The sequence below is a fragment of the Puma concolor genome, chromosome C2, assembly GCF_028749965.1.
Source record: "Puma concolor isolate L17-30 chromosome C2, mPumCon1.1.hap2, whole genome shotgun sequence".
NCBI lineage: Eukaryota > Metazoa > Chordata > Mammalia > Carnivora > Felidae > Puma > Puma concolor.
This window is the reverse complement of record NC_141675.1, coordinates 88,721,457-88,734,729: the sequence shown is the minus strand read 5'-3', so window position 1 is coordinate 88,734,729 and position 13,273 is coordinate 88,721,457. Positions and strand designations below refer to the sequence as shown.

The 13,273-nt window shown below is 35.9% G+C and overlaps 1 protein-coding gene across 2 annotated transcripts in view; it reads right to left on the bottom strand.

The window, feature by feature from the left end:
* The window catches only part of OSBPL11 (oxysterol binding protein like 11), an 86,323-nt gene that overhangs the window by 57,720 nt on the left and 15,330 nt on the right, over positions 1-13,273 (bottom strand). For both annotated transcript variants that reach the window (XM_025913550.2, XM_086675160.1), the window contains exon 2: positions 7,754-7,822. In XM_025913550.2, the coding sequence (XP_025769335.2) occupies positions 7,754-7,822 (69 nt within the window). The remainder of the gene's footprint in view (positions 1-7,753; positions 7,823-13,273) is intronic.

Below are 13,273 nucleotides of genomic sequence, written 5' to 3'. Positions count from 1 at the left end.
AACTAAAATAATGTTCACGTATTTTGATTTTAAAAATTACTATTTTTGAGAGCTTTTATGTTTCCATTTCTTTAATTACTAGAAGAATTAAACACTTTTTCATGTGTTTATGGACCATCCAGTTCTATTTAGTGAACTGCTCATCACACTTTGCCCATTTTTAATAGGGTTATCTTTATTTTCCAAAATATTTGAAGAAATTATTTGAATTAACACAAGATAGTCACTGACATTATCTTCAATTTCTAAAACATAAGCATAAAACATAAAATGCACATATGAATTTGCTATTTTCTGAATGTGTCCCCTCAAACTTTTATGTTGAAATCTTAACCCCTAAGGTAACAGTATTAAGAAACAGAGCCTTAAGAAGCCTCATGAATGAGATTAGTGCCCTTGTAAGAGACCCAAGAGCTCTTCCTTGACTCTTTTTCAGCCATCTGAGAATACAAGAAGTCTATGATAGGAAAAGGGTCCTCACCCAACAATGCTGGCACTCTGATCTTGAACTTCCAACCTCCAGAACTATGAGAAATGTTTATAACTCACCCTGTATATAAGTCATTCTGTAGTATTTTGTTATAGCAACACTAATGCACTAAGAAATGAATCTACCTCAAAAAATTTCATCAAATAAACAGGAGTGGGGTAGTATGTAAGCAATCTCTTCAAATTGTATGGAATTTGCATTATATTTCAATAAAGCTGTTAAACAAAAAGAACAAACAAAAATGAAAGGAAGGAAGGAAGGAAAAAGAAATCTCTTTTCACTGTTCTAAACAGTAAGTACAATTCATTTCAAATAACCAAGGAAAATACTGGTCTCTTCTCTCAAAAGCAGTCAAAGCAAATTTAGAGTAGAATGTTTGGAAATCTCAAGTTTGCTGCGAACAATTTATCTCAAAAGCACTACCACAAATTTACAATATGGGAGGCACCCACCTAGATACACAGAAAATAATGGTGAGGAGGGACTGGTGAAATGATAGAAATAGCCAATAACTGAACAGCATGGTGATTATAGTCAATAATACTATATTGCATACTTGAAAGTTGTTGAGAGTAGATCTTAAAAGTTCTCATCACACACAAAAAAGTTTTGTAACAATGCATGGTGACGAGGTTAGCTAGACTTATTGTGGTGATCATTTCACAATATATACAGATATATCAAATCATTGTTGTACACCTGAAACAAATATAATGTTACATGTCAATTATAACTCAATAAAAACAATGAGGGACACCTGGGTGGCTCAGTCGGTTAAATGCACAACTCTTGACTTTGAGGTCACAATGTCATGGTTCATGAAATCAAGCCCCACATCAGACTCTACACTGACGGCATGGAGCCTACTTGGGATTCTCTCTCTCCTTCTCTCTCTACCCCTTCCCTGCTTGTTCTCTCTCAAAATAAGTAAATAAACTTAAAAAAAGATAGTTAAATAAGCCAATAACTGATCATTTTTTTTTTTTTTTTTGAGAGATTAAGAGAGAAAATGCAAGTGGGAGAAGGACAGAGAGAGAGAGGGGGAAAAAGAGAATCTTAAGCAGCCTCCACACCCAGTGAGGGACTTGATCTCACAACCATGAGATCATGACCTGAGCCCAAATCAAAAGTTGGATGCTTAAATGACTGACCTACCCACTACCCCTGATCTTTTTCATACCAAGATAATGCTATTGGCCCACTGGCATAATAGAGCAATTTGGGCTATCTTTCATCATACATAGTTTAATCTAAATGTTCCCCCTTTATCCCTTCTATGGGGAGAAATTTTACAAGATGTTTAGTTTGGAGATAGAGAGGCAATCTACATAGTGAGAAAATTTAACAAACCTATATTTCCCAGAAGGTAACTGACTCTTGATGGAGGCATTCTGAGCAAGTTGGCCTAACCAATAAACTAAACCAATAAAGAAAATGTAGAAACAAAGATTAAATGTAACAGGGAAACAAGATTTAGCATGAAACCTGACAGGCAGAAAAATTCAGCTAAGTTGTTAAAAGAAAATACTGTTAAAATTGGCAAATAATTGTTTACTTTTTTGCAGTAAAAATTGTCATTTTGGGGAAATGACTTATCTTTGAAATAACCAACAACGTAAAATGAAGTATCATCAAAATACAACTTTAATCTAAAAATATTCTGACTTGGAAGTCTATCTTATAACAACAAAAATAAACTTTAGAGAAATTTTTGTAAGGAAAGGAAGCCATGTGCAACCAGTGGCCAATGGATCTTTTTGGTGGGCCTTTATGCAATGATAAACACCTGTGACTTCTTCCCATGGTCTCAAGTTGCCACTGACCTGAAATGCCATCTTGAAAATATACCAACTTTGATATATTTGTGTATGTTTTGGAGCTTTCTTACTCTGTTCCACTTCTGAGAGTTTCTCAGTATTATTCAATATTACAAGAATGAGTTGTTGATGGGGTGCATGGGTGGCTCAGTTAGTTAAGTGTCCAATTTCAGCTCAGAGCCTGGAGCCTGCTTCAGATTCTATGTCTCCCTCTCTCTCTGCCCCTCCCCTGCTTGCACTGTCTCCCTCTCTCTCTTTCTCTCTCTCAAAAATAAATAAACATTAAAAAAAAATTAAAAAAAAAAACAAGAATGACAGTTGTTGGATGTTGGGGGAGAAAGTTAACCTATCTTGCTTTTAAGAAAGAGAACAAAGAACAGTGCTAAAAGCAAAGTGACATAACAATTTTAAAAACTAATAATCCATGTCATTTGAATGTATAAGCCTTCAAACAATTTTTAAAAACCTGAAATGAAAAATATAACATGAAAAAATTACCTTGACTTTGCTTTTGTTTTCTTAATAAAAGATGGAAACCTTGGAGAAGTGCCCTTCTCACTCAGTAGGGATGATTCCCTTCTAAGTTTTCATACTCAGCTTTGGGCCTGTTTTATGATCTCCAACTTCCTACATGTCACTCTTATTTGGATTACCTAATGTCACTTCCAAATAAACATAGCCCAAACTGCCATCTCTGTTAAACAATCACATTTTCACTCAGTGCTTCCATTCTTTAAAATGTCTGAAAATCATTCTTTCATAAATTATATACCATTTTCAAGTTGTTTAAGATAGGAAAGTAAGTTCAGCTCCTGTTAGGGGCACCTGGGTGGTTCAATTGGTTGAGCGTCAGACTTTGACTCAAGCCATGATCTTGCAGTTTGTGAGTTCAAGTCCCACATTGGGCTCTGTGCTGACAGTTCAGAGCCTAGAGCCTGTTTCAGGTCTGTGTCTCCCTCTCTCTCTGCCCCTTGCACTCGTGCTCCATCTCTCTCTCTCTCTCAAAAATAAATAAACATTAAAAAATTAAAAAAAAAATCAGGTCCTGTTATTCTATCACAGCCAAAAGTAGAAGCCTCAAAATGACATGTGAATTAGAAGCAACATGATAATAATGTAAAAACATAGACTTTGGAGTCAGAAGTATTTGGGTTCAAATTCCAGTATTACAATTTTTAAAAAGTTAAAAACCACAGTGAGATACCACTTCACACCTATTATGACGGCCATTATTAAGAAAAAAGAAAAAGAAAATAACAAGTGTTGGTGAGGATGTGGAGAAATGAGAACATTTGTGCACAACCAGTAGGAATGTAAAACGGTGCAGCAGCTATGGAAAATGGCACGGAAATTCCCCAAAAATTTAAATATAAAATTACCATATGATTCAGTAATTCCACTTCTGGGTATATATACAATAGACATGAAAGATGAGACTTGAACAAATATTTGCACAGCAATACTCATAACAGCATTACTCACAATAGCTAAAAGGTACAAGCAACCCACATGTCCATTGGCAGATTAATAGATAAATAAAGTATGGTACATATATTCAGTAGAATATTATTCAGCCTTAAAAAGGAAGGAAATTCTAATACATGTTACAACATTGATAAACCTTGAAGACATTATACTCAGTGAAATAAGCCAGGCACAATATTTGTTCCTCTGTATGATTTCACTTTTATGAGGTAGGTATGTAGTCAAAGCACAGAGAAAGAAATTAGAATGGTGGTTGCCAAGGGCTTGGGGGAGAGAGAAATGGGGAATTATTGTTTAGTGGGTACAGTTTCAGTTTCAGAAGATGCAAAAAGTTCTACGGATAGATAATGGTTATGAATGCACAACAATGAATGCATTTATTTAGTGCCACTGAACTGAACATTTATACAAGGTTAAAATGATAAATTTTATTTTGTGTATATTTTCCCACAATAAAAAAAAATAATAATAAAAGTTTAATCCCCTGCTTTGCAACTACCAATTCTACAAAGTATGTAAGATAGCTGGTTTTCCTTCTCACAGACTACCTGTATGACCTTGGGCTGGCTATTTAAACTCTCTAAGGTCCCAGAGAAGTTTGAGGATCCTGCACAAAACAGGCAACTAAACACAAATTTGTTTGCTGCCTCCAAACCATCCTAAAAGCCTAATCACCACAGGTATTTTAAAAAGCCCAAGGCAGGGGAACAAGTAATTATAACCCTAATATAATAGTAACTTTTGTCTCTTCAATGAGGTGTTGGTGAAACTGGACAACTACACGCAAACAAATGAAACTAGATCACTTTCTTACACCATATAAAATATAAATTCAGGGCACCTGGGTGGCTCAGTTGGTTGAGCCACCCACTCTTGATTTCAGCTCAGGTCGTGATCTCGCTGTTTGTGGGTTCAAGCCCCACATCAGGCTCCTGCTGACAGCACGAAGCCTGCTTGGGTTTCTCTCTCTCCCTCTCTCTCTCACAAAATAAATAAATAAACTTAAAAAAAAAAAAAAAAAACTCAAAATGGATTAAAGACTTAACTATAAGAACTGCAACCATAACACTTCCAGAAAAAAACATAGGCAGTAGGCTCTTTGACACTGGTCTTAGGAATATTATTTTGGATCTGTCTCTTCAGACAAGGACAACAAAAGCAAAAATAAACAACTGGGACTACATCAAACTAAAAATCTTTTATTTTTATTTATTTACTTGTTAAGTTTTTTAAATGTACATCCAAATTAGTTAGCATATAGTGCAACAATGATTTCAGAAGTAGATTCCTTAATGCCCCTTACCCATTTAGCCAATCCCTCCTCCCACACCCCCTCCAGTAATCCTGTTTTTTCTCCATATTTATGAGTCTCTTATGCTTTGTCCCCCTCCCTGTTTTTATATTATTTTTGTTTCCCTTCCCTTATGTTCATCTGTTTTGTCTCTTAAAGTCCTCATATGAGTGAAGTCATATGATATTTGTCTTTCTCTGACTGACTGATTTCACTTATCATAACACCTTCCAGTTCCATCCACATCGTTGCAAATGGCAAGATTTCATTCTTTTTGATTGCCAAGTAATACTCCATTGTATATATATACCACATCTTCTTTATCCATTCATCCATCGATGAACATTTGGGCTCTTTCCATACTTTGGCTATTGTTGATAATGCTGCTATAAACATTGGGGTGCATGTGTCCCTTCAAAACAGCATGCCTATATCCTTTGGATAAATACCTAGTAGTGCAATTGCTGGGTCATAGGGTAGTTCTATTTTTAGTTTTTTGAGGAACCTCCATACTGTTTTCCAGAGTGGCTGCACCAGCTTGCATTCCCATTTTTTTTTTTTTAAATTTTTAACGTTTATTTATTTTTGAGAGAGAGAGAGAAAGAAAGAGAGACAGAGTGCAACTGGGGGAGGGGCACAGAGAGGTGGAGACAGATCTAAGGCAGGCTCCAGGCTCTGAGCTGTTAGCACAGAGCCTGACGTGGGGCTCGAACTCACAAGCAGTGAGATCGTGACCGAGCCAAAGTCGGACACCCAACCAACTGAGCCACCCAGGCACCCCTAAACTAAAATCTTTTGCATAGTGAAGAAACCCATCAACAAAATGAAAAGGCAACCTATTGAACGGGAGAAGATATTTGCAAATGATATATCCAATAAGGGTAACATCCAAATATATAAAGAACTCATAAAATTCAATATCAAAAAAACAAACAATCCAGTTAAAATATGGGCAGAGGACTTGAATAGAAATTTCTCCAAAAAAGACATACAGATGGTCAACAGGCATATGAAAAGATGCTCAGTATCACTCAGGGAAATGCAAATCAAAACTACAATGAGATATCATCTCTACCTGTTAGAATGCCTACAATCAAAAACACAAGAAATAACAAGTGCTGGCAAAGATATGGAGAAAAAGGAACCCTCACTCATGCACTGTTGGTGGGAATGCAAACTGGTGCAACCACTGTGGAAAATAGTATGGAGGTTCCTCAAAAAATTAAAAATAGAACTGCCCTATGATCCAGCAATTGCACTACTGGGTATTTACCCAAAGAATAAAAAAACACTAATTCCAAGGGATACATGCCCCATGTTTATAGCAGCATTATTTACTGTAGCCAAGATATAGAAGCAGCCCAAGTATCCATCGACTAATGAATGGATAAAGAAGATGCGATATACATACATATACATACATACATACGTGTGTGTGTGTGTGTGTGTACTATTTGTGTATTATTTGGCCATACAAAAAGAATGAAATCTTTCCATTAGCAACAATATGGGTGAAGCTAGAGAGTATTATGGTAAGTGAAAAAAGTGAGTCAGATAAGGACAAATACCATATTATGATTTCACTCATGTGGAATTTAAGAAACAAAACAAAGGAACAAGGAGGAAAAAAGAGACAAACCAAGAAAAAGACTCTTAACTATAGAGAACAAACTAATGATTACTGGGGGGGGGGGGGGGGGGGGAGGGCATGGGTGGAGGGATGGGTAAAATAGGAAAAAAATAAAAATAAATAAAAATAAAAATAGAACTACCATATGATACAACAATTCCACTTCTAGGAATTTATCTGAAAAGAATGAAAACACTAATTTGAAAAAACACATGTACCCTATGTGCATTACAGCATTATTTATAATAGCCAAGATATGGAAGGAACCTAAATGTGTATTGATAAGATGAATGGGTGAAACAAATATGGTACAGGTATAGATACACACAAACACACAAACACAATGATATATTACTCAGCCATAAAAAAGAATGAAACATTGCCACTGTTGACAACATGGATGAGCTTAGAGGACATTACACTAAGTGATATAAGTCAGACAGAAAGACAAAAATACCGTATGATTTCACTTATATCTGGAATCTAAAAAACAAAACCAACACACAAAACAGAAACAGATTCACTGATATAGAAATGAACTGATGGTTGTTAGATGAGGTGGGGTAAATAATATAGGTAAACAGGATTAAGAGGTACAATCTTCCAGTTATAAAGTAAGACAAAAGGATGTAATGTACATCATAAGAAATGCAGTCTAATACTTTAACAACTTGGTATGGTGACAGATGGTAACCAGGCTTACTAATGTGACCATTTTGTAATACATATAAATATCAACTCACTATGTTTTAGTACACCTGAAACTAATAAAATACCCTATATTGTATTTCTATGTCTATAATTCTTCAATAAAAAAAAATATATTAACTTTTGAGATATTTGGAGCCTGCCATCTGGACAGATGTCAATTCCTCTCACCCTCTAAAAAGCAGAATTCATTGGACTTTTACATAACTATAAATCCTTCTGTAAAGAAGGTTTCCCATCCATGTTTGTACTGAAGTAATTTCAGAATATAAAATTATCAGCCCCACTTCTGGTCTCTTGGGAGAGGGATATAACACAGAAAAATCACTTACCTGTACTGCCACCCAGTGACAAGGTTGGTGTACTTCATTAAGTAGCCATATACATTTTCCATGTGATCACTGTTTCAAAAAAATCAGAATGCACCAGAGTCAGTGAAAATTAGAAGAAATATCAGGAAGTTAACTGAACAATTTAAAAAATAGCTGTAGACACATATGTGTTCTACAAATGCTTCAAACTTTCTTCAGAAGTCAAATTTATAGGGCTGCCTGGTTGGTTCAGTCAGTACAGCATGCAACTATTGATCACAGGGTTGTGAGTTCAAGCTTCACATTGGGCATGGAGTCTACTTAAAAAAAAATAAGAAGTAAAATTTATAGGTTAACAAATAGAGGTATTTAATCTCCCAAATTTGATATCCATAGGCCTTTATTTTACCAGATTTCTTCAGAACAAGTATAATCCCCCATAAGTTATTATAGATCATAATATTTCAAATATAAAATCATTATATAAATATAAAATTATATAAATATAAAACAAATATACTATAAATATAAATATTTTATATATAACAATTAAATACTAAAGAAATAAAATAGTTTTATGATTCTAGAATAAAACAAAAAGGGTCTCTAAATTAAACAATGCCTCTTCACTCTGGTGGGACACACAAGAGACCAATCTGTTCTGTCTCTGATTCCTTGGGCTTCCAAAACATAGGTCCTGTTTTTGGTGAGAGTGACCCCTCACTCCTGCTCCACCTCAGGTATGAGGCAAAACACTATCAGTTTTGCCACTGGAAAGATTTTATTTGGGACTTGTGTCATTAGCCTTATTACAACTGAGTTTCTTCACTTCCTGCCCCCTTTTTTTCCACTTTATTACATGTATGTTCTGGTATAGTGTTACATAGAAAATCCAAGACCTCATTGATATTTCTTTTCCAATATATTAAGGTTCCTCATACATATGAAAACATATTAAAGTTAGACCTACACAGACTATTTGTTGATAATGGGCTTGATTTGTTTTGTAGTTTATATCAGAATTCCTTTTAAACTCACCTACTGTAAAGTTTTTAATTTACGCTATAAAATGCAATGGATATTCATCATTTATTTTCTTTACTATCCCTAAATCACAGAGCATATTTGGTAAAATTTCAGCTAACCGGCATAAAGGAAACTGACAATGTGAGGCAAATGGCAACCTTTCAAACATGGATGTTAAAGGCAAAAGCAAGGGAGAAATCATAACAGATTTAGATTGATCTCAATGACAAATAAAAAGGGCTAAAGATAAAGACTCTCTCAGGAAAACAAAATAACCAAATTGATTATAAGATTTAGCAGCTATTACTGGGCAGTGAGTAGGAGATGCCTCAGGAATAAACTCAATGTTGAGTGTCTTTCCAGTCTCATTTCCTCAAAGTGCTTGAAAATAAGGATCAAATCTGAAAATAAAGATGTGATCCCATGACTGAGCATATGTTTTTTGTTCTAAGGCTTTTTCATTCTAAGGCTAGCAAACAACATTGTTGATTAATATTAAGTCAAACTACTCGAGTCCTTTGGATTTTATAAGGTCACACTAATCTCAAGAAGACAAAGGTTGTCAACTTCTCAAATGCTAACCCAAAGTTCTGTTACATATTATGTCATGTTAAAATTGACAGTCCCAGTTGAATTCCCATTTAAACACTTTCTAAAGCCTACATCTATAAGAAAGGATTCTTCTCTGGAAACCCAGCCCTTTGGGTTTTTGCTGGAGTTCCTCTAGTTGCAGCCCAGGTCACATCAAAGCTATCTCTTTCAGCTCCACTGGTACTTAGAAAAGCAGGACGATATTTTTCTTGTATGGCTCCCACATCTTTCCCAAGCTTCAGGCTTAAATAGTTCTTTGGGGTCACTGGAATCCCAGTGCCCCTGGACTCTGCCCAAAAATAACTTCCCAAAGAGTTCCTCCTCTGTTTTAGGTATTTAACACACAGCTTAGCTTCCCTCAACTGTTCTTGCCCTCAAAATTTATTCCTTCACTTATATATGGACTCTAAAAATCAGGGTGCCTGGATGGCTTAGCTGGCTAAGCGTCCAACTTCAGCTCAGGTCATGATCTCACATCTTGTGCGTTCAAGCCCCACCTCGGGCTCTGCCCCTCCCCGACTCATGCTCTGTCTCTTTCAAAAATAAATAAACATTAAAAAAAAATTAAAAAATAGGGATGCCTGGGTGGCTCAGGTTAAGCGTCCGACTTCAGCTCAGGTCATGATTATCTCGGTTTGGGGGCTCAAGCCCTGCATCGGGCTCCGTGTTAACAGCTAAGAGCCTGGAGCCTGCTTCAGATTCTGTGTCTCCCTCCCTCTGCCCCTTACCCGCTCACACTCTCTCTCAAAAGTAGATAAACGTTAGAAAAAATTTTTAAATAAAAAATAAATAAAATTTACAAAATTAAAAAATTAAATTAAAAATAAATAAATAAAAATAAAAAATTCAGAAGAATTTATTTTTTTTCTTTTTCTTTTTTTTTTTTAATTTTTTTTTTTTTTTAACGTTTATTTATTTTTGGGACAGAGAGAGACAGAGCATGAACGGGGGAGGGGCAGAGAGAGAGGGAGACACAGAATCGGAAACAGGCTCCAGGCTCTGAGCCATCAGCCCAGAGCCTGACGCGGGGCTCGAACTCACGGACCGCGAGATCGTGACCTGGCTGAAGTCGGACGCTTAACCGACTGCGCCACCCAGGCGCCCCGAAGAATTTTTTATTTTTAAGTAATCTCTACACACAACATGAGGCTTAAACTCACAAACCTGAGATCAAGAGTTGCATGCTCTGCCGACTGAGCCAACCAGGAGTCCCAGAAAATCTTTAGGAAAGAGCTCACAGATACACAAAACAGACTGATGGGGTGGGGTTGAGTAAAATGGATAAAAGTGGTTAAAAGACACAAATTTCCAATCACAAAATAAATACGTCCTGGGGATGTTATGTCCAGCACAGAGCATATAGTTAAAAATACTGTACTGCATATTTGAAAGTTGTTAAGAAAGTAGATCTTAAAAGTTCTCATCACAAGAAAAAAAAAAGGTATATGTGTGATGATAGAGACACTTGAGTGGCTTAGTAGGCTAAGTGCCTGACTTGATTTCAGCTCAGGTCATGATCCCAGGGTTGCGGGATTGAGCCCTGCATCGGGATCCACACTGAGTGTGGAGCCTGCTTAAGATTCTCTCTCTCCCTCTGCCTCTCTCCCCACTTGTGCTCTTTCTCTAAAAAATAAAAAATATGTGTAGTGATAGATTTTTACTAGACTTCTTATGGTCTTCATTTCACAATATATACAAATACCAAATTATGTTGTCCACCTGGAAACTAATATGGCAATTATACCTTAATTAAAAAAAAACAAACAACCTTATTCTTTGTTCATTCTACCCTGTAGCTTAATAACCTGAATTTATATATTTATATATGTACGTATGTATGTGTATATTTATACTCTGCACCAATCCACAAAAAGCCTATGGTGTCACATAACCTAAATTAAATTATTTCTTCAAAGAACCAAAATATCCCATAATTCACCATTTTTGGTTTTCCCCCTTAATCTAGGTTCTCTACACCAAGCCTTCATCACTATACTAGGACTACTGGCATATAATAAATACATTACAATTCAATAAAATTCAATTCCTCTGGTGCTAGGACCATTATATCCTCCAAATGCATATGTGAACTGTGGAAAGAATCCTTCTTAAAAACTCAGTATATACCCACAACTGAGAAAAACAAACAAAAATGTTTATTTCTAAGCAATTGAAAATAATGCCTCATCTCTTTTACTTTTGTCCAGTCTCTCACATAACTAAAGGTATCCCTCATTTTGGTCACATCTAAGTTGTTTCTATCAGTCATTTAATAGTTATCAATGAATTCTTAAGGGTACAATTCCAGTAGCAACATTCACGAAATAAAATCAAAGTAATGTTGTATAGTATAGTAATGTTCTTTGTTCAATTTTTAAATGTTAACATTTTGTTGATGCTTTCGTCTAAAGAGTTAAGTTTCTCACAAAAATTACAAGGGTGATATCACCATGGCTTATTTGACAATAGCATCAAGCCAGCCTCAAAAGAACTAGAAATTCAAATACGCAATTAATTACAAACTGCTGGCCTACTTTTATTACATGATACAGACATCTGAGGCTACAAAGAACCAACTTAAGAACATCCTATTCTCTGGAACTGTCATGTTCCCGTACTTTCCCTCCCTGGTCAGGTCAGTGCAACCGGCAGATGTAGAACAACTGTGCCATCTGGTGGCCACTATAAAGAGCTCTATGAGCGACCACCTTTTTGTTCACTCTTCCCTTTCTCCTCTCTACCTCCTTTATAACTGATTCTTTATGTAGTACCTCTAACCTTTATGCTTTGCTCCCATTTAAAATGTGTGAATTTCTATAGATTCTTAATGTACCTGTTAACATTAATAAAATCTAGTTGTTCAAATGGGAACACACCACATATGTGATCATATCATACTACTATTTTGTGTTCTATGAAGTAGAGATGATGGTCCAAAAGACAAATACACGGAAAAACAAGCTGTGAAAAAGTTAATTTCTTTTTCAGTCCTTCAGCAACTCCACCGATCAACAAATTGGGTATATTCTGATCTTCTAAACTTGTTAACATTCAATTGGGATTAGTACTAGAGGCTGATAGTCTATAAAAATAACTGATTAACTGAACTATGCCAAGTGGCATTATTACATTTAATGTGAGGCTCATCTATCTTAATAATGATTATTTCAATTCCTAAGTCTCCATTACTATAACACACGTATTTCTTAACCTTTCTTGATCAGACTTAAGGAAGATATGTAGAAGCTTTTAAAATTAAGCTACTTTCTGAACAGCTTCAAATCCTTTCATTTCAGTTCCGCACAATTACTCATGACCTCCTAAATGCAAAGCACTCTGAAAACCCACTGAAAAGGATGGGAAAATAAAAAGGCGATTTCTCTCTATCCCCAAACCACCATCTAACATAAGAGAAATATATCTCCTCGAAGAAAAAGACAATGACAAGGGCTCCTACTAGAGGAGAGACACACTGGGCCTGTGTTTTTAGCTGTCATACTAATGAAAAGGGTATTTCATTAAAGACACAGGATTCAGTGGTGACTGAGGCTGAAATGACTGGACCTGACTGATTAGATGTGAAGTGAGAAAGAGATGGAGAGTGACAGTAGGGTGAGAGAGAAGGGACAACACCCGGAGTTCAGCTGGAACAACTGCGCAGATACTAATATTTTCACTAAAATGGGGACCACAGAGGAAGTTTTGGGTTTGTCCTAACTTAACATATTGAATTTCAGGGATCTGCAGACCATACACAGGGAGACAGCCAATAAGGTAGCATGATTTGGATTGGACATATAGATTTGGTAGTAATCAGCATATAAGCATGTAACTGGTATTTGAAGCCAGAAGAGTAAATAAAATCACCCAGGAAGGATTATAAAATGACCAGCGATGGAACAGAGCCTAAGGGAGAACCCTCAG